Source organism: Eptatretus burgeri, chromosome 2 (assembly GCF_056783735.1).
Source record: "Eptatretus burgeri isolate ZD-2024b chromosome 2, Ebu_testis_v1, whole genome shotgun sequence".
In the NCBI taxonomy this organism is placed as follows: domain Eukaryota; kingdom Metazoa; phylum Chordata; class Myxini; order Myxiniformes; family Myxinidae; genus Eptatretus; species Eptatretus burgeri.
This window is the reverse complement of record NC_140962.1, coordinates 68,525,174-68,545,687: the sequence shown is the minus strand read 5'-3', so window position 1 is coordinate 68,545,687 and position 20,514 is coordinate 68,525,174. Positions and strand designations below refer to the sequence as shown.

Sequence of the window (20,514 nt, the reverse complement as noted above, 5' to 3'; positions counted from 1 at the left end):
ACAGATTGAGGTGAAACTTTACACATATGACCGCCTATCCATGAGGAACAAAAGGGTCAAACATGTTACATTATAGGTCACATGGCTTTGCAGCCATATTGGATTTACCATAAAACCTATAAAAATACACCACTCAAAAGAAGTCCTGACGAGGGTTTGCAATCTCTGATTGCTCTTTTTCTTGTTTTCTCTGTTTTCTCTGTAACCGCTTATCCGATTGACACAAAATTTTCACCATAGGTGCGACTGCTCATGTAAAATATTTTATTGATAAATATGACGTCATGGGTCATGTGGTGTGGCAGCCAATGCTGGAAAACGGGAAAAACTTTGGACCTCTGTATCTCCAAAACTGCTCCATGGAAAAAAATTGAGACTTGGCACATGTCAAGTACTCCCCTTGGGAAACGAGTGTGATTTTTTTTGATGATGTCAGAAGTGCCTTCATTACGACATCATAATTGCATACGTTGGACGCTTTATCCAATCAGTATGAAAATTGTTGAGAGTCATCTCGGGCTAAATTGTATGGGGGAAAAAGCTTGATGACATCATCGGTCAGCTGGTTTGGCAGCCATAATTTTTTAAACATAAAAACCTTCAAATATCTTCTCCGAAATGGCTGAATAAACCGATGCAAAATTTTACAGGTCTGATTGTCTATCCAGGAGGAACAAATCTCTCCACCTATGATGTCATGGGTCACATGTTTTGGCAGCTATGATGTTTTTTTTGACAAATAAACCTTTAAAAATCTCCTTCTCCAGAATTGCTTGACAGGTTGAGGGGAAACTTCGCCCACATGTTCCCCAATCTTTGGGAATACCAGGGTGTTCACGACTAATTAATAGGTCACTAGGTCTGACAGCCATGTTGGATTGAACGAGAATCTTTAAATAATTATTTCTCTTGAACCGCTTCATTGTTTGACATGAAACTTCACAATTATGATCTAGTATTCATGGGGAGTGTGTGTGTGTGTGTGTGTGTGTGTGTGTTTGTGTTTGTGTTTGTGTTTGTGTTTGTGTTTGTGTTTGTGTTTGTGTTTGTGTTTGTGTGTGTGTGTCAACCTGATCGGATGCATAGTCTGGCAGCCAAATTTTTTTTTTATATTTTAAATCTGGGTTCAGAGATTTAAATCAAACTTGGTAAAAGTATGTCTAATGATGTGTTGATGTGGGTGGAGGCGTATCTGACAACGTCGAATAGTGCCATTCCAGTTTTTCATTTTAATCTGTGGAAACCCTCAATACAGTCGTGGCCAAAAATATTTGCAACCTTGCACTTATTCTCAAATAATGAACCATTTCTTCCTGAAAATTGTGGAAATTAAAAAATATTTTGGTATCCACATACGTATTTCTTTTGTTGGCAGTGGAACAACAAAAAAGCTGAAAATATTACTAAATCTTAGCTTATTCCACACATAATTCCGAAAATGGGCTTGAGACAATATTATTGGCATCTTTCAGAAGGTGTTATGAATAATTAGATTTCAAGCAGGTGATTCTCCTTTATTTTGGAATTGAACTCGTGTGGTGAGACACAGGTGCCTGCAATATAAAATCACTCACACCCAGTTTGAATAGAGAAAATGAATCATTCTGCTGTTTTGTGTCACTGTGTGAACTGCAATGAGCATGGAGAAAAGAAAGAAAACCAGAGAATTGTCTGAGGAGGTCAGATACAAGATTGCAGCCAAACATGGACAATCTCAAGGCTACAAGTCCGTCTCCAGAGATATTGATGTTCCTGTGTCCACCGTACGCCATGTTATCAGGAAGTTTAAGGCCCATGGCACTGGAGCCATCCTCCCTGGACGTGGCCGCAAGAGAAAACTTGATCGAAGATTACAGCGAAGGATTGTTCGAATGGTGGAGAAAGCACCTCCATTAACTGCCAAACAAATTCAAGTTGACCTTCAGACACAAGGTACGACAGTTTCAACTTGCCCCATTCGTCGCCAACTCAAGGAAAGGGGTTTCTATGGTAGGAGACCCAGGAGGACCCCCCCCGCCCCCCCCACTGCTGAGAGATAGACATAAGAAAGTCCGACTGGAGTTTTCCAAAACACACCTGAACAAGCCAAGATCCTTCTGGGAGAAGTCCTATTGGCAGATGAGACCAAATTAGAGCTTTTTGTTAAACCACATCATCACTATGTTCACAGAAAACAAAATGAAGTCTTCAAAGAAAAGAACACCTTCCATACAGTCAAACATGGAGGAGGTTCAGTGATGTTTTTGGGGTTGCTGTGCTGCCTCTGGCACTGGGTGCCTTGAATGTGTGCACGGCATCATGAAATCAGGGGATTACCGAGGCATTTTGGAGCACAATGTTCAAGCAAGTGTCAGAAAGCTGGGTCTCTGTCAACGGTCATGAGTCTTGCAACAGGACAATGACCCCAAATACACTCAAAAAACACCCAGGAATGGTGCAAGGCAAAACGCTGGACTGTTCTGAAGTGGCCAGCAATGAGTCCAGATGTAAATCCCATTGAACACCTGTGGGGAGATCTGAAAACAGCAGTTGGGAGAAGGCACCCTTCAAATCTGGGAGAACTGGAGCAGTTTGCACAAGAAGAGAGGGCCAAACTGCCAGTAGAGAGGTGGAGGAAGCTCATTCATGGCTATAGGAAGCACTTGACTGCAGTTATTTTGTCCAAAGGCTGTGTGTGTGTGCTGCCAAATATCAAGTCTTAGGTGTCAGTAATTTTCTCAATGCCATTTATTTTTATTTTCTGATTTAAAAGGATATATTAAGTTCTGAATCAAAAACAAAGGTTCTGTAATATTAACAGTGAAATGAAGAATTGTGGAGAACAAATACTTTTGTCAATTTTAACTTATTTTTCGAAAAAATTGTGAGTTATTTGAAAAAAGTGCAAGGGTCTCAATATTTTTGACCACCACTGTTGGTGTGAAGTCTTCATAAGAACAACTGTGTTAAGTCTACCTCTTCCATCAATGCCATTTTCAAATTTGTGAGATTTTATCAGTTCATGCAACAGTGCTTATCAATAACTGCCACTTTTTGGAGAGCACACAGTGATTGCATTAATCTATGTGTATCACACATTCACATCTCCTCCCTGCATTGGAGTTTCATTCAACACTGGATAAGGCCAAGCCAAAAGTATTTCCACATATTTTGTTTTTCCCGAATTGTTGTACAATATGGTTGTTTTGTGGAAAAGAAAAAACATTGTTCAAATTATAATGGATCTAATCAAGAGAACGTTGATTAAGGTATGTTAACTGCCAAGAGAAGCTGACGTTTCAGGCGTTGACCCTTTGTCAGAGCAAAAGAGTAAGTTATGGTCATAACTTTTAAAAGTAAAATTATATTATGCTTAAAATTTAAAAGTACGTTATAAGAAGCCTTGATGAGTTTGGTCCCCATCTTGCATAATATGGAGAGGAACCTTTTGTCTTATTTGTGCTGGGAAATTCTATTGGATCAGAAGGAATGGATGAATCATTGATTCATAATGATAACACACGGAGTGATGGGTCGTATTTGAGGCTGGCAGTTTGAACCGAACATTTCAAGAGTCCGTTATTTGTTGCACTTTGATTTGCATCACATTGTACTTTTGCAATGGCTCTTCCGTGTCTCAATATGTGCCAATTCACCAAAAATAAATATTTGCATTCAAGCATCATAAGTGCAATACTCATACTGTATGTCTGCCATATATACATATATACATATATATATATATATATATATATATATATATATATATAATTATTTTGGTTTTTCTCTTTAATATCCCTTCGTACATCTAGTTGCCACATGTCGAACACCTTTGACTTAATAAATTGATGTTATGGCCTGACAGCTGAAACAAACATGCACACGTGGTGCTTCTGGCCTCTAGTGGTCTTATGCTGTAATTGATGATGAGTTAGTCAGTCTTCATGTTTTCACAAATGTTAGTTTCTATTATCAGCAGTGGCACAATGCTGCCCACTTGTGTCACAAAATAGTTCACGTCTGTCTCATCATCTGTGTTGCCTGCACTTTATCACAGATATTTGTACAATTCTCCTGCATCTGATTTTGGTGCCGTGGAGTTAATTATATTAAGTTTTATAATCCACGTTCGGCATGAATGGCAAATTATACTGTTCTTGTGCGTCAGTATGGGAAGAAATTCTACGACAACTACCAAGAGGCAGCTCGTAAAGCCGAAGTTGCTTCAGATTGGTCATCTCTGTCCAGCTCCAGCATGAAGTCTGCATCAAGCTCCGGCAGCTTACCAGGTAAGGTGTTGTTTTATTCATCGTCACATTTAAGCTTTGCCTTGAGCCTCACGATCTCGAGCTCAAACGCTGCATCGATCACCAAACGCGCATTCCTTGCAGAGTTGTTTCCCCTGCCCCTGGATCTCTTTAAAATCGCTACAGACGTTTTCATGCAACCAACCATCAGTATATTCATAACTCTTTTGTTCCTGGAGTGGTGCATTTGCTAATAGATGTGCACTTGTCAGTTTTTTAGAACATGCATAAACTTTGTCACACCCAGCACATTGGCCTCTTATTTATACTCCATCAAATACCACCACTTCGCTTATGGAACTACTGAGAGAGGAGGAGGGAGGAAGGGGGAGGTAGGAATATATATATATATATATATATATATATATATATATATATATATATATATATATATTCATATAATGAAGGTAGGTAGGAAAATCACATCATATAATGCATAGAATGGCTCCAAGCTTCTTACTTGAAAGCTATTGCACCAACAAAAGTGATGTATACAGTGATTTGTAGGTTTAATCAGGCATTCGATGATATGAGTGAGTGAAGTGAAAAAATTCAATTTTGAGCACTTTATCATACAGAAACTGTTGCGGTCTGTTACAAGTCGAGGCATTTTTGAGCAGTCTGAAACAAAATGATGGGTTAAGACTCCTGCGAGCTGACAGCACACTGACCAAGATGATGTGCCACCATCTTGATAAGGCTTTTTTGGTTTTTGATGATGAGCACCCCTTAATTCTCTTCAAAAAGGGTGTTTAAAGTTACTGAAATACCCAGTTTTCATTCATGCACTCCCCTGGAGGTCTCTTAACACGCATGCAAAGTTTTGGATTACTTGGTTTCATGGTTTTTGAGTTATGGAGGAGACAGACAAACTCACACATTGACACATTAGTCCCCTTTCGGTTTCACCGGAGGAGACTATAGGTTTGCTCTGCATCTGTCCGTCTGTCCCGCCTGTGGTTTTTCTGAATTTATTTCCCGTACCCTTTATGATATTCAACTGAAACTTGGTGTGTGGCTTTATTATGATCATGAGTCAGTGTTCAGCTGCCCTGACTCCACCCCACTGCTTTACACTCGTTGGCTGGAAAGCTGGCCTGACTCCATCCTAATAAAATAATGTGCCGCCATTGCATGAAGCAGCACAGATCAGCAGGCCTTGGGTCTGGCTGTTAGTCCATGGCCCAGTGCAATTAGAATCCATCCATTGGGACCATACTCTGTGCAGAGCGTTGGTGCTGTCTAAGCAGTCTCCTTGGCTATTGGACACAATCCTGGACGGGGTTGCCACTCCGACACAGGATACCAGCAAGCTGGCACTCATTTTGCCAACCTCGGAAGGATGACAGGCAGAGTCAACCCCACCTGGTATTAATTCAACATCCAGGTGGGATTTGAACTCAGGATCCTTGGATCCCAAGCCCACCACCCGAACCATGAAGAAAACACCAGGCATAATTGGAATGATCCCAGATATATTACTACATTGGATTTACACATAAGCCATCCACATGTTTTGCTTCACGTATGTACATCGGGTTATTACCTCTGCCACCGAAGGTGAAGGAGGTTATGTTTTCACTCCTTTCTGTCTGTTTGTCTGTCTGTCTTGATGTCTGTTTGTTTGTCTGTTTGTGTGCATGATATCTCAAAAAGTGGTGGAAGGATCCGGATGAAATTTTGTGGACAGGTTCGGTGTGTGACAAGGACGAACTGATTAGATTTTGGTGAAGATCCGGATCCAGATATAACTATAAAATTTCTATAGTGATTCTTCACCATTGAGTGAAAGGGCTAAAAATGATATATATACATATATACATATGGAGCACGATATCTCAGAGTTGTGGATGGATTTGGGCGAAACTTGGTGGACACGTTTGGTGTGTCGCAAGGACGAACTGTTTCGATTTTGGTGAAGATCCAAATCTGGATCTGGATAAGAGACTTATTTAATTTTTTAAGTGATTCTTCACCATTGAAAGATGGGGCAAAAACGATATAGTGCGGAATAGCACGTTATTTCAAAAATGTAATGGGCCTGATATGTTCTCATTATGTGATGGAGGTATGCGCTCTACAGAGTGCCGTTGTAGTTTTTAATATGAAATTGGCAAAGCTTAGAAACAAAGAAAGCACGGTGTGTTAGAGTTTCTTCTTCTTCATTTTGGTTCCAGTATCGGCCTGAGCATGCGTTAAATGCTAACAAATTTTTTTTTATCATTCTTTGGGACACGAAAGAACATGTTTTTGGACCAGTAGGGGACATGTATTGCAGAGCAGTTCTTGCTTTTGTTATCGATAGATTAATCTGGGACTTTTATTTTGTTGGTGTAAATACTGATATAAATCAAGGTTTTCTTGCAAAGGATTTAAAGCTTTGCCTGTGATGTTTTTCAAATTTTTATGCCTCCTCTCGGCATATCGGTCGACGTGGAAGAGTGCCGTTCTAGTTCTTCACTCTGAATGATGAAACTGTTCACGATAAAATGTGGATTTGTCTGCTTGGGTTTTTTTTTTTTTCCTTTTTCCTCAACATGTGATATGCTGTGACCTTAAATGCAGTTCCCTTTTCTCCCTGTTACTGCTGATTTCATCTATTTATTATGTCTGTAAAAGTGGTGTGATATTTCACTTCCCCCCCCCCACCCCCCTCTCAGCCCCTCCATTCCACTCATTACACTCCATGTATCAATACTTCCCCCCTTTTGTCTGATCTCTTCACAACCTTCTTTCACTTTTGTCCCTCACTCCTTACCTCACTTTCTCTCCCATCATCCAACTTCCTCTTCCTTTTTTATTTTTAACTTCGCAAACTTTGTTGCGAAGGTTATGTTTTGATCGCTGTGTATTTATTTATTTATTTATTTGTGAATATGTGTGTTTGTTTGTTTGTTTGTTATTCGCATAACTCCAAAAGTATTGAACTGAATCGCAGCAAATTTGGTGGGATGATTGGTTATTATCTGAGGACCATTTGATTAGATTTTGGGAGCGATCGGGTCAAAGGTCAAGGTCATGAAAAGGTCAAAATCGTCTTTTTACCATCGCGGTCAATTTGTATCCAATTTGCATGCAACTAATGCCAAAATGTTCAGAATTCAATGCCCCCATCTTGTGATGTGTGACATGACACAATGACCTAATAACCCTTATTAGCGGTTGGGAGTCAAAGGTCAGGGGGGTCACGACATTGCAAAATGTGCAGTTTTAGTCATAACACGGTCAATTCTTATCCGATTTGCATGAAACCAACAACAAAATGTTGACTGTTCTGTTCCTCACACTCTAATACCAATTACAAAATTAAGAGTACAAAGGTCAAGGTCGAGGTCATGAAAAGGTCAAAATCGTCATTTTTGTACAATGAATGTTTGTTTGTTCACAATAAATAACTTATTTAGAAAAACAGAAACTCGTGTGTGCTCAATGCCCCTAAAATGCCAGAAAATAATATCTTATAATGTGACCAGTTGTCATCAGATTGACTTGACACCGACACCCAAAAAGGTCAGGGAGTTCATACAGAAATTGTACAATGTACGTGAATCGGTGTCAAACAGCAGGAAATTTAATGTTTTTAAGCCATCATAACACATATGAGATGGCAGATGTGGTATGGGATTAAATACCCTCACAATCAACGGTTTCTGGGGGGGGGGGGATGTAGTGTTGGAGAAGGTATGCGCTCTACTGAGTGCCCGTTCTAGTTTTAATTTTATTTTAATTACCAAATGCCACCCGTCTCTCCCCCTTGTGTTTACCCCACTATATAACATAAGGTGCGTGTGCAGCTGACCATGTGTGTCCTTTTCTTTGATTTCTATACAATTCCATATCACTGGGCCAATCTCCACAAAATTTTGCTTCCGTGTTGGGGGATACCCAGGGTCAGGTCCTGGACACAACAACCCCACGTGGGGGGGGGGGAGTGGGGGTTATTGTGTGTCTATGCCCCCCTTCCCCGGCGAGGGTGGGGAAACCACTTCGGATTTTCACCTGTGCAGGTGACACAATGCAAGTGTTTTACGACCCCTGCTGGAGGAAGGAGGTATTGCGAATGAAAACTGCCAATGTTGAAAAAAAAAAAATAATCGGCTTGCTCACAGCGAGTGCGCATGACTCGTTTAATAACGAGATAGCCTCATTTTCTTAATGGCAGAATGATTGATCCAGTCCCTTCACTCTTTATCATTCCCCACTTTTTACTCTGTCATAATCCCTAATCCAACCCCCTTTCCATTATTCCCCTCTTTCCTCCACATTCCTGATCTTACTTTTCACCTTGTGTTTTTGGGGTTTTTTTTTTTTTTCATCACCTGCCCTTTTCCTTTTTACAATGCATTCACCGTGTTAGATGAACCCTAATGTTTTTGTAGTTAATGTCAAAAATACACTCACTAAGCTCAAAGTAAAAAAAAAAATTGGTACGTGCACCAATGATGCTCACCTTAAATATCGAGGCTCATCGTGAACATTGGAGGCGCACCAGAAGAAAAACATGTATCTGCGAAAAACATGTCACAAACATATATATATATATATATATATATATATATATATATATATATATATATATATATATATATATATATATATATATATATATATATATATATATATTAGCATCTTGTGATTGAGGTTGCCTGCCCTTGACATCGTTGTCCTCAGGCCGGTGCCTCCGAGAAGCATTAGTCGTAGCTGTGGTAAAGGCAAGTAGCATGTATCGAACTTGACACTAACCCTTGGTGTATCATCCTCCTCAAGGATGACAAACAGTGATGAAGTGGTGACTGTCGCCTGCAGCGACACCGGAGACTAAAACAGTTTTTAAATGGCCCAGTATTACAGAGGAGGTCGGAAATTGCCAAACTAATGTTGTACAATCTCGACGGCCACCGGTCTAAAACTGTACTAACCGAGGAACGAGGAGGAGTTGCCGTCTATTTATTTTGAGACATTTTGCTTTCACCCACACGACCTCAGCATGATAACAGAGCGAATGAATCAGCACGGACACCTGAGTGGTTTTCCATGAGCAAAAAAATCAGGAAATGAACATTAATATTGGTGTAAACGAGGCAAACGATTTTTTTTGTTTGTTTGTTTTTGTTCTGATCAGTTGAATTATTAGTGTTCCCCTCTTCCCACCCCCTTCCACCAGTGGTGGGTAAGCTTATATTGGAATTCAATGAAGCAAATGTTACAGAAGAAAATGTAATTGGTTTTGTTTGTTAGCTTATCCTAATCACGCCCTTTGGTGCATAAGCCTGCTGAGACAGTTTCAAAGTGTAATTGATGGTGTTGATCATTTTCTCACTCTCATGATTACATTTAGGAAACGTCTGTCTTGCCTATATGTCATTTTGTCTTGTACAGAATCGCACTCTGTGCAGTCCGGACAGTCAGACAGTGGGGTGTCAGATGTTCAGCCTTCCAGCCATGCACGCTCTCAGAGCATCGTGAGCACTATGTTCTCAGAGGCGTGGAAACGTGGAACACAGATCGAGGAACAAAACAAGGTGGACACATACTGCACTCTCAAACAGAATATGGCTTTTGTGGTGCACATACTTTGCAATTATGGCACATATAATTTGTAAATGTGGTGGAACAGCAGAAAAATGCACAATCGTGTCCGTAAGATATTTTTGAAAATTGGGACACTGAATGATCTTTGCCAATTTCTTAGGAGAAGCATGTGAGAGCTGATGGAGAAGTGAAGACGCCAGCTCTACAGTGCAGCATCCAATCTCGACCACAGTCAGGATGGGAAGCTATTCCTCCACCTCCTCCACCTCTACCTCCATCCTTTGCAAAGCATGCCCAGAATCCCCCACCACCACCCCCTCTCCCAGCAGCATGGCTTTCTCCACAGAAGCTCACTGTGCATTCTGCCCCAGCTTCACCAGCCCATCGTATCTCCCATTCTTCAATGGAGGCTAGTTCTGTTGGCCCTGTTCCTTCGTCTCCATCAATCCCTAAAACTCCCTGGAATAAGGTAACGACACCTGCAATACCTCCTCATCCACTGCCTCCACCTCTTTTACAATCTAAAAAAGGTTCAACTCTGCCATCATCTTCCCAGCAACCTTCTGTGGGACCAAACCTGCACCTCAAGCTTCCTGTTTCACATCCCATTCCTCCTCCTCCACCTCCCAAGTCTCCCTCCATAACACAGCCCTTAGCCAAATCCTTTGGGAAACAGCAGCTTTCTCAGAATCCGACAACTGTTTCTGTTTCGCCTCTTAGTTCTCCAATGAAAATGTCGCCACCCACCTCCCTGGCCAACCAAGATCTACCACTTCCACTTCCACCTCCACCACCTACACCTCCGGCTAACTCTTCCCCACCAAGCAAGCTGCCTAAGCCTCACTTTCCTATGGGTAACGGCTTCCCACCTGTGGTTGCTGGCTCTCAGACGCCATTCCCCGGGCTCGCTGGCCATCCAAAGAGCCCACAATGCATTCAGTCTTTACGTGGTTGCAAGAAGCCCCCACCTTTACCCCAGCGGCAAACAAGTGTTAAAGGTTTAGATGACATTATTTCTTCCCAAGAATCTACCCAGAAAAAGTTGGGCAAGGTTATATCAGTGGGAAAATGTTCTGGTCCTCCTCTACCTCCTGCAAAGCCAGAACCAAGGCCTGTGTTCTTTCCCAATTCGGTTAGCCATAATACAGATCTACCTTTCCCCCCTCCACCGAGCAATGATCTCGACTTTCCTCCACCACCACCCCCTGAAGATCTGGCATGCTTTCCACCTCCACCACCACCACCACCACTTTCTTTGGAATGTTACGTTGTTCCTCTTCCAACACCACCAAAGCTCTCATCAGCATATCCTGGAATGATACCGAATTCTCCATCACGTATCCATGACGTGCTGATTACACCACCCCCAACACCTCCCAAACCAAGCAGCAAAACTCCAACTCCATTTGGCAGCCCAGCTGCAACAGCAAACAAAAAGCCTGCACCCCCTATATTGCCGAAACGAAGTGATAGTACACGTTTGACAAACAGAGAAACTCCATGTTCCCCGGGCAGAAATCAGGCTCCGGATATGACGCCCCTGTCACCGACGAGACCGGGCAGCGAATTGTCACAGGCCAATTTCCTTGCTGATCTGAACCGAACACTACAGCGGAAGTCATTCAAGCATCATGGGCCAAGGCAACCACACGCCACCTTGGATGACATGGCACTTCCGCCTCCCCCTCCGGAATTGCTTTCAGACTCGCATTACTCATCCACCCAGACTTCGGTATCCAAGTATGCAACATTGCGGAGAGGCCCACCACCTGCACCACCAAAACGCGATCTTAACACCCGGCTCACATATGACTAGCAATGCACTTGCTTGATCATATGGCCTTTCAGCCATTCTTTGGGTGTATCGCTGCACAGGTAGTTGCTACCGCAAAGTACTGACTCATTGATTGTAGCCACTTTCAGAATTGTTTGCGCTTTCTTCATTTGGCTGCAGATGTCTTTCTCTCCCATTTCAAAAACTTGCAGTTTTACCTTCGGCCTGTCCCGCACGAACAAGATGAACCTGCCGTCATGGCACTTGTAATGGATTGTACACCTCGGTCCATGCACAATCATTTTTGTACATACGAAGATATTGTCCAAAGTTGTTTCTTCTTCTATTTTTCCCATGCAAGTGCACCTCATCCAAAAATTTCCTACCTGCACGCAGTTTTCGAAATGTAACTACTTTTGAAGCTATGTATTGACCTTCATGTAGTCATTTCCTGGTCTGAACCTTTATCCCTTTTTCACAAGAACATTAGCAACACAGTGTTGTCACACTATGCATCGTTAAGGTCTGTTTCATTGACTTTGCACCTGAGTGAGTGTTGTCCCACATGCATGCTGCCATTGCCATGTGACTGATTAGGTTTTTTTTTTTTTCCTTTTTGTAGTCCTGCCAAAGAGAGCACCAGGAGTGTTTTAGCCAATGAGTGCTGAACCACCACTCTGGATCTAAAACCTCAAGTTGTTTTCTCTGCTGCAAGCTTATGAACCCTTGTTCCCACTCCCCCCCCCTCCTTTTCTGCTGATTCCAGCTTGATAAGCATACGCATTGCAGCCACCGATGAAACGGGCCGTTGTGTGAATATTGTTTTTGTTTTGTTTTTAATGTTTTTGGGGTGTTAAAAAATTGCACTGCTTTGCACAATGACTTCGACGGAATTTTCTTCAACAAATCGTGCAATTGCAAAATTTTGCCATGAATAAGCGTTTTACATTTCGCAGACGAACTGTTCCAAATGAGGGCATTTCCTCGACACTGAATTGACCACGAGTCCCCGAATTCTGCACCTTCTTCGAACAGTACCAAAGGGGACTTGCTTTCGAGAATTTGCCTTTACCCGCATGAGGCCAATGCCATGCCCTTATTTTGCAGTTTTTTTGCACCCGTTAATATCTCAAAGTTGATGTTGCTGATATTGTGTATTGCTCTGTGGCTCTGTTATCAGGATATGGAGTTCCCATTTCTTTATGGGCTGAACTTGAAAATAAAATTTGGGATCGGGATGTCACTACATGCTATTTCGGAAGCAAAGACTTAGCTAAACCCTTCATATGCTTAATTATTAGTGAAGGTGAAAGAAATTTTGTTTTATAAAATCACCTTTGAAGACCCCATATCAACTAACCTCCAATACTTCACCAAATGCTAATAAATTGTTTATATGCATTATTTATCGAATACCCATTGTGCAATTGGCATTTTTTGTTTGTTTGTTTGTTTTTTTGCGAAATACGTTTTATATACTGCCTGCGCTACCGACTGATTGGCTGATAGTTGGCTGTGTAACGTAAATACTAGTTGGGGAGGGGATTGCGCGAAGTCGGCTTGTCGGTTTTCACTTCTCAACTTGAAAGTGTTTAAATTTAATCGGGTTAAAGGTATTAAAAGTTCATCATGCCTAAACAGAGTATTGCTCGGGATTGTCTAAATACAATTGCCGATGGTCTAAGCCTTAGTAAATTTCCACAAGACCAACTTTTTAGCAGCTGAATAGGATTGGCAAGTCAGATTGGTTTTCAATCAGACTTCAGAAGGTCTATCTATGCAACACTCTGTACTTTGTGATAAACATATCGGTGAAGTGTTGTGACTAGCGACCCGACTAATGTCATCCTTTGCAATAAACATGCAACACAAACGTAAACGAAAGGAAAATGCTGTACCAACAATATTTTGTCGAAAAATCACAACCATTACACCGACTAATGTTAGGCCTCACATGGCTGTCAGCAGCAGTAATCTGAGTGAGCACAATTGTGTGCAGAAGGGAAACACCCCAAACTCAAACATGCTGCTGTGGATAATCTTCACAAAATTAGTAAGTTTAAATCGTAGAACGTTTAAAAAAAAATATATATATATATATATATATATGTATATATTTATGTATATATATATATATATATATAGATATATATATATATATATATATATATATATATATATATATATATATATATATATATATATATATATATAGATATAGATATATATCCTCGTAAAAATCTATTTGCAATAACAATTGATGCCCCATATAAACATATGTTATAAATATTGTTCTTGGAAATGAATAGCACTATCGTAGGCCTGTGTCAATGACATCAATTATGCTCCTCTTCACATTTCCAGTTGGTTGCTGATTTACTTTAGCAAAACGCAGTCCACATCAGATGCCGCTGAGACTTTCTGTGCAATCTTTGTTGAACCAATGTTGTAATTGTAAATATTGGTTCAACGTTGATTCAATTCCACTTTGCCGTTTGGGTAAGCATTTTGAAATTTACATCCACACTTATAAATGTTAATGAGCCTACGTACCATCCGCTACGATGCAGACTTTCTATGTCAGAGGCACAGCGTTGTTGTGCGTATCAGTGTCCAAGTCAGAATCATTGCTTCTAGAATTTTGTGTCCATTTGGTAAGGCACAAAATGATAGGCCTGAATTCCTGATGCTACAAACTCCTCGACATTCACTTCTTCAAATTCTGGACTCTGAGCATGATGGTTCATAGTATTCCTGAACCATTGTTATCCACTGTATCTACTAGATCTCGAGGTGTATGTGGAATTCCTACCTGTATTAAAACAGGATGTACCTCTGTTGACGTCTCTTCGGCCAGGGAATCCGTCCCGGACAGATTTTTCCCTTTCCTAACAGGATATTTTAAAAAACTTCAGAGATTTGATTTGTATTTCAATCGGTTTCTTTGCACAAAATGAATTTTGTTAATGCAAGTATCGATTGGCTGGAGATACAGGGAGTGCTGAAATTTGTTGATATGGGGTCTTTTTATGTTCAGTAGAGAAAGCTAACAGTTCCCAGCATTTTCTTCGACCCATTTATGTTGCACGTCGACCTGGAAATTGCCATGACGGCAAAACTTTTAACAGTGTTTAAATTAAAATTTCCACAACTAGAACTTTGTCTGTGCATCTCCACAGTCTTACCCTCAAACCTTAAATGGCAGCGTAACTCAACCCCATATTTTGGACATAATCCCGGAAGCAGATTTTCTCTCTTAAAACCAACGAATGAATGTAATCTGGAGATGCTGATATAAAACCAATGGTGATTGAAAATATTAACTTTAAACCAAAAGGACTTGCTTTGAGACCTCGAGGCTGCAATTTCACTGCTTGGCACAGTGCTCTCGTTCAGTGAAGACCTCGAGGCAACCTTTGAGCTCTCAGCACCACCTCTTGTGTGCGTATTATTTTGTTCATCTATTTTTGCACTTCACTCGCTGGTTGCTTCTAATCAACTTTTACCAGGAAGCAGTACTTTTCATTCACAAAACTGCAAGTCAGAACTTAGTGCGTTATCTTGGCAACAATTTTGATGCAGTTCTTATCCCCCCCAGCCAATCGCTTTTTGTCCGTTTTTCTTTTATGCAATTTATAACTGGTGAGTGATGCATCGCTAGCCTTTCGGATGGAGTGTTTCGAATTGTGGATGATTCGTGGGCATCTTGTGGATTGGTGCGCCGTCAGATGCAGCTCAGTTTTTGAGGCAATATCTGTGTTTGCTAAGGAACAACAATTTGACCAGTGACAACACAGTTGGCTATTTGGTAGCGATCGACCTAGTTTTTGCTCCATTTGGCAACAATTTCCTTGATTTATTTTTTATTTTTTTACCCCCCACCCTTCCCTGCCTCACCCCAACAGTTAATACATCATCTTATAAATATGCAGTCACTGTTGATATATGCAAATTTAATTTCGCTTATTTTAACTCTCCTTAACTGCGAGATTATAAAGGTTTTATTTTTTTATCGATTTTACTTTTCAGTTTGAATCTGTATGATATTGTTAGTCGTATGAGCGTGTGCTGGTTTTTCGCTGCATGCCAATGGAATCGCTGTATTGAACCTAAATGTATTTCGTGATTTTATCACATTTTTATGTCGGTTATTAACAATAAACGCAATGAAAATACTTCACTTTGGAGATATATTCATTGTTTGAATATAAAATGCATGTTTTCATGAAAAAAAAAATATATACCTGTGGTTAATCTTCAATCCACGACTTTTGAAATGACCTTTTGCGCATCATCTGCGTGTGTGTTTGCAGTGACTCGGTTCAGCTCATCCAGGCACTTTTAATCTGCCTTTGCTAGTGCAAAATCTGGAATTCAAATCGTCTTTTAAACAACATTTTCAGCATTTGGACAAAACGGTGACAATTTCAAGATGGTTGACCATAATTGTTGTTCCTGAATGCAAATCGGACTCGAGGTAACACGAGAAATATCCATGGATGAGACTGAGAGATGTTGATTTCCGATAATTTCCTGTTAATACAAGTGAGCAGCCGCAGTGGATTTATATATATATATATATATATATATATATATATATATATATATATATATATATATATATATATATATATATATATATATATATATATATATATATATATATATATATATATATATATATATATATATATATATATATACATACATACACATACATACTATAGGAAGAAAAAAAATTGGGCCAATGCCCCTGGGCTCACATGGTAGAACCAGGGAACCGCTGGTAAGCATGGATGACCCACAAAATATGTAAATTAACCGATGGTTTGAACAAACTTGTGAAAGCACTGTGCAGAGATTATTCCTAACAAGTTACATCGAAATCAGTTGAATATTTTTTGAGAAGAGGTCAAAAGTAGCGATCCCGGAATCGTAATTATCTTTGACCATTAAATTGACCTACTTGATCTGTAATCTTTTGATAAGATTTGCAAGGCATCAGGAGGCCTTGATTCGCAGTTCTACAAAGTTTGGTGAAAATAGGACTTGGTTCACGGCTGATGAAGGTTGCGGTTAAGTTTCATCGAAGTTGTGTGTGTAGTTTCAGGGAAGAAAGCAAATGCATATTTTAGGGGGCAACCCCCTGTGGAGACAGACCCCCCTTAGACCCTGATATATTTTTTTTAATGCCTTGAACAAACTTTAGTATATAACAGATGATGGAGGTTGTGGTCAAATTTCATCGAAATTGTGTGTGTAGTTTCAGGGAAGAAAGCAAGTACCTATTTTGGGGGCGTCAAACCTGGACCTACTTTGACCGCTATTGATCCCCATAGACCCTGATTTTTTTGTTTTTTATGCCGTGAACAAACTTTGGTACATCACGGGTGATGAAAGTTGTGGTCAAGTTTCATCGAAGTCGTGTGTGTAGTTTCAGAGAAGAAGTTCTGAGTGTTTACATACAGCTTTACCGATTCACTGCCTAACCGACTGACTGACTGACGGACACCGTGTGATGCTAATACCTTCCCTGGACGACGATACTTCGGTCCAAGTGAGCTCAAAACGCACGTCTGCTTTAACTTTTAGCAATAGATGCAAAAATGTCGTATAATTTCTTTTGTGGCCCTGGAAGCAAATAAACAATACTGTATATTTATAATGGCTCTCACAGCTCCCGTAGAGCCCCCGCCTCCTCCCAACATGATTGATAGTAAATATAATCATTTCAAAATTACCCGATACATTCGGAAGCCCCAGATGTGTCCTTCCCATCAGTGTTCAGAAGCACCTAATTCAGATACACATTTCATTCGCTGGTAGCACCCGTCCACTCGGGTCTTGCTCCAACCCACCTGGTCAGGAGTTTTTTCAGTATGGGCAGCTGCCCATTCGGCAAGCTGAGAAATGTCTCCAAGTCGTTCGTTGTACAGAGGCACAGCCCTTTCTCTCGGGTACTTTTACAAATATTTTTGACTTTGTTTCAAAGCTTTGTGAGCCATTTCAGGTAAAAAAAAAATCTTTATCTCCCACGCACGATATACTTTATGATTCCCTGAACGCCGCTGTTTCCTGGGGTTTATGGGCATGTGTGCTGAAAATTCCGTGAGCATTTCAAAAAAAGTGCCATATTGTTTTGGCCCATTTTGAAGTTAATTTTATCAGTATAAAGTTTTGAGTTTGCACAAACCGACTGCACCAGTCATTGTGTATCGCACAAACCCCCAAAATGTATTCTACTGTTGAATTTTTGAAAAGCTTTAGCATAATCTACTGTCTGCACTACTTTCAGAGAGATGATTCTACTGTCTTGCATTTGTGCATCACCCAGATACATTGTCTGTGTTGCCCATCGGAAGGACAAACATTCCCATGATGTCTTTCGCAAGTCTGAACAAATAGCAAATTATAGCTCCAACCTACAGGGGGGCACTGCATCAGCGACACAGCTGCATTTCCAGAGAAATATGAAAACCAGTAGCCCCATGCTTCACATGGATGGACAAGCATTACATTGCCCTCAATTAGGGATCCAAAGTTGGCAATGTGCTATGTGACGTGATCCCTGATGCAACACACCACAAACAGCCAATCTGAGAAATAGTCATGATCAAAGCATTCAAAAGTGGACTAACTATAATTATTTACATGTAATTCTTGGTTTTAAAGCAATTTTATTTTTCGTTTTGGATATGTTTAAAAATAGGTTGAAGAGTAGAGCTAATTGTCCAAAAAAAATTAATTTGAAGACAGTTCCTTGATATAAAAACATTACACCACAAGAAAAAGCCTGGTGTTGGCTTCACGGTTAAGGTGGCTGGCATAAGATCTTGAGGTCTTGAGTTTGAGCCCCTGTCTAATCATTGAATTAACACCAGGTGGGTTGACTCAGCCCGTCATGCTTCCGATGTCGGCAAAATGAGTACCAGCTTACTGGTACTGGGCATTCCATCAGCAGTACAGCTGCAACCACAGAAAATGATGCAGCCAGGTAGCCACAGGTTGTCCATAAATAATAACCGCATGAATAATAATTCCATTCCTTTCGCACCGTAGATGTACATGGGGCTGCCGAGCCAGTTTCATTGGCAAGGAGTACAGTCCTGAGCAGATCGCCACTCCAACACAGGTTACCCTGGATGGTTATTACCCCCAGTACACTGGTACTCGTTTCGGCGACCTCAGAAAGATGACAGGCTGAGTCGACACCACCTGGTGTTATTTCAACGGTCGACAGGAGCTTGAACTCAGGACTCTGAGGTCCCAAGCCAGCCACCTTATCCATTTATCCAACACCAGGCTATTAACCACATGAAACATTACACTAACAAGAAAAAGAGCAATCAGAGATTGCAGACCCTTGCCAGGACTTGTTTTTTTGTGGTGTTTGGGTACTGGTGTCTTGCGTCATTAATAATAGACATAACTAGAACCACCACTTTATAACTACTGGCAAGCTCATTTCACCGACCTCGGAAGGATGGCAGGCTGAGTCAACCCCCTGGTGTTAATTCAGTGGCCAGCGGGACTCAAACTCAGGACTCTAAGATCCCAAGCCAACACCAGGCTTCAGAATGAGATTAAAATAAATTCAATTCAAATCAAATGGAAGACCAAATAGGTACAGTACTGCATTGGAGTAATCAGAAGGAACCCAAACAAGCGAAGATGAAGTCATCAGGAAGAACCTGGATAGAATTCAGGTTTCAGCTGCTACTCCTTAACTCTCAAACACATCCATGCCCAGCCAAGTGAGCCTTATTCAAAATATATACTGTATATATATATATATATATATATATATATATATATATATATATATATATATATATATATATATATATATCAAAAAATTAAATAATCATGGATGCCAGACCATGTGTCTGATCAGGTTGAAATTTAAAACATATTCCCCATCACCACCAGATCATACTTATGAAGTTTCACGTCGATTGATGCAGCAGTTCGAGAGAATTTTTTAAAATATATTTTCTTCAATGCAATATGGCTTTCAAATCATTTATGATCTTCATGAACATTTTTCGAATCAATTATTTTTGAACACCCTGGCATGCCCAAGGCTTGGCGAACGTGTGTGAAATTTCCCCTCGATCTGTCCAGCTGTTCTGGAGAAGATTTTCAAGGTTTTAGTGTGAATCCTATATGGCTGCCAACCATGTGACATATAACGTTATGGATGTGAAGGTTTTGTTCCTAATGTATTGGTGGTCATACCTGGAAAGTTTCCCCTCGATCTGTTCAGCCATTTCAGAGATTTGTGAAGGTTAAAAAAAAATGGCTGCTGAACCATGTGACAGACCAAAGTCTCTTCCCATGGTATCCAAGGCCATCTCCACTCATGGCTCGCAGACTTCCTCTCCTGTCGCAGTCAACGTGTGGCCCTAAATGGAGTTCTTTCATCCCCTCTTCCTGTCCAGGCTGGAGTTCCTCAAGGTCGTGTTCTGGGCCCTGTTCTTTTTCTGGTTTTCATCAATGATCTTTCCGCCTCTCGGGAAAATCCTCTTTATCTCTTTGCTGATGACTGTCAGCATCTGTCATCCCTCAGACCGGCAAACAGCAGTTTCTTTGCTCTCTGCAGATCTGTGTAATATCACAAACTGGTCCAACACGTGGAACATGTCTTTTCAACCCTGACAAATCTCACACTCTTACTATGTCTCTCTGAAAGGACCGTTTAGACCCCCCCCCCCCAATCTACTTTCTCAACAATCCTCTTGAAGAAGTCCCCTAAATCAAGCTTATGAGTCTCACTATCCACCATGATCTTTCCTGGGAAAGCCACATTTCCAACCTGGCCTCCAAAGCCAGTCGCCGACTGGAAATCCTCCATCGTGCAAAGTCTCTCCTCGGCCCACCTGAGCTCCTGACCACTTACAAAGCTTTCGTCCGTAGCCTGAT

The 20,514-nt window shown here is 40.8% G+C and overlaps 1 protein-coding gene across 13 annotated transcripts in view; it reads left to right on the top strand.

Annotated features, from left to right (window-relative positions):
- Nucleotides 1-15,767, top strand: part of RAPH1 (Ras association (RalGDS/AF-6) and pleckstrin homology domains 1) — a 137,985-nt gene extending 122,218 nt beyond the window's left edge. For all 13 annotated transcript variants that reach the window (XM_085869652.1, XM_085869646.1, XM_085869643.1 and 10 more), the window contains 3 exons: nt 4,148-4,268; nt 9,666-9,808; nt 9,979-15,767. In XM_085869652.1, coding sequence (XP_085725778.1) covers nt 4,148-4,268; nt 9,666-9,808; nt 9,979-11,634 — 1,920 coding nt within the window. In that variant the 3' untranslated portion in view covers nt 11,635-15,767. The remainder of the gene's footprint in view (nt 1-4,147; nt 4,269-9,665; nt 9,809-9,978) is intronic.
- The last annotated feature ends 4,747 nt before the right edge of the window (nt 15,768-20,514 follow it).